Source organism: Poecilia latipinna, unplaced genomic scaffold (assembly GCF_001443285.1).
Source record: "Poecilia latipinna isolate Pla-1442-1.1 unplaced genomic scaffold, P_latipinna-1.0 Scaffold1349, whole genome shotgun sequence".
Taxonomy (NCBI): domain Eukaryota; kingdom Metazoa; phylum Chordata; class Actinopteri; order Cyprinodontiformes; family Poeciliidae; genus Poecilia; species Poecilia latipinna.
In genome coordinates, this window is record NW_015113965.1 from 20,436 (window position 1) to 21,733 (window position 1,298).

Consider the following 1,298-nt stretch of genomic DNA (forward strand, 5'->3'; position numbering starts at 1 on the left):
AAGAAAAGTTCAGCTTATTAGGACTGATTCATAAATTATTTACTGAAACCAGACAAATCAGCAGCTTTGAAATGTTCCAGGTTCTGTTCATCTTTGATGGTCTGGATGAGAGTCGACTTCCTCTGGACTTCAAGAACAAGGAGATCCTGACTGATGCTACAGAGTCCAGCTCAGTGGATGTTCTGCTGACAAACCTCATCAGGGGGAAACTGCTTCCCTCTGCTCTCCTCTGGATAACCACAAGACCTGCTGCAGCCAATCAGATCCCTCCTGAGTGTGTTGGCATGGTGACAGAGGTCAGGGGGTTCAATGACCCCCAGAAGGAGGAGTACTTCAGGAAGAGATTCAGAGATGATGAGGAGAAGGCCAGCAGGATCATCTCCCACATCCAGAAATCAAAAACTCTCCACATCATGTGTCACATCCCAGTTTTCTGCTGGATCACTGCTAAAGTTCTGGAGGAAATGATGGAGACCAGAGAAGGAGGAGAGCTGCCCAAGACCCTGACTGAGATGTATGTCAAGTTCCTGCTGGTTCAACTCACAATTAAGGAGAAAAAGTTTGATGGACAACAAAAGACAAAACCAATTTGGAGTCCAGAGAACAGGAAGCTGATTGATTCTCTAGGTAGTCTGGCTTTAGATCAGCTCCTGAAGGGAAACCTGATCTTCTATGACAAAGACCTCAAATGGTGTGACATCAACATCAAAGATGCTGCGTTGTACTCAGGAGTTTTCACTCAGATGTTTAAAGAGGAGCCTGGGCTGGGCAACATCTCCGTCTACTCCTTTGTTCATCTGAGCATCCAGGAGTTTCTGGCTGCAGTCTACATGTTCCACTGCTTCACCAGCAAGAGGTCAGAGGTCATCAAGACGTTCCTCGGAGGAAAATACAATGAAACATCTCTAGATGAGTTCATGAAGAAAGTCATATATAAATCCCTCAGCAGTAAAAATGGCCACCTGGACCTGTTTGTCCGCTTCCTTCATGGTCTCACTGTGGACTCCAACCAGAGACACTTAGAGGATCTGCTGGGTCAGACAGAGAACCGTCCAGAAACCATCCAGAGAATCATCACCAACCTGAAGGAGATGAACACTTATGATATCTCTGCTGACAGAAGCATCAACATCTTCTACTGTCTGGTGGAGATGAATCACATTTCATTTACTCAGGAGATAAAACAGCTCCTGATATCAGGGAAGAAACTCTCAGTGACTGACTGTTCAGCTCTGGCCTTCATGCTGCAGATGTCAGAGGTTCTGGATGAGTTGGACCTGNAGAAGTACAACACATNA

At 45.8% G+C, this 1,298-nt stretch overlaps 1 protein-coding gene across 1 annotated transcript in view; it reads left to right on the forward strand.

Annotated features, from left to right (window-relative positions):
* Positions 1-1,298, forward strand: part of LOC106961914 (NACHT, LRR and PYD domains-containing protein 14-like) — a 30,087-nt gene that overhangs the window by 5,591 nt on the left and 23,198 nt on the right. Inside the window, exon 2 of the mRNA XM_015056019.1 lies at positions 4-1,296. Coding sequence (XP_014911505.1) covers positions 4-1,296 — 1,293 coding nt within the window. The remainder of the gene's footprint in view (positions 1-3; positions 1,297-1,298) is intronic.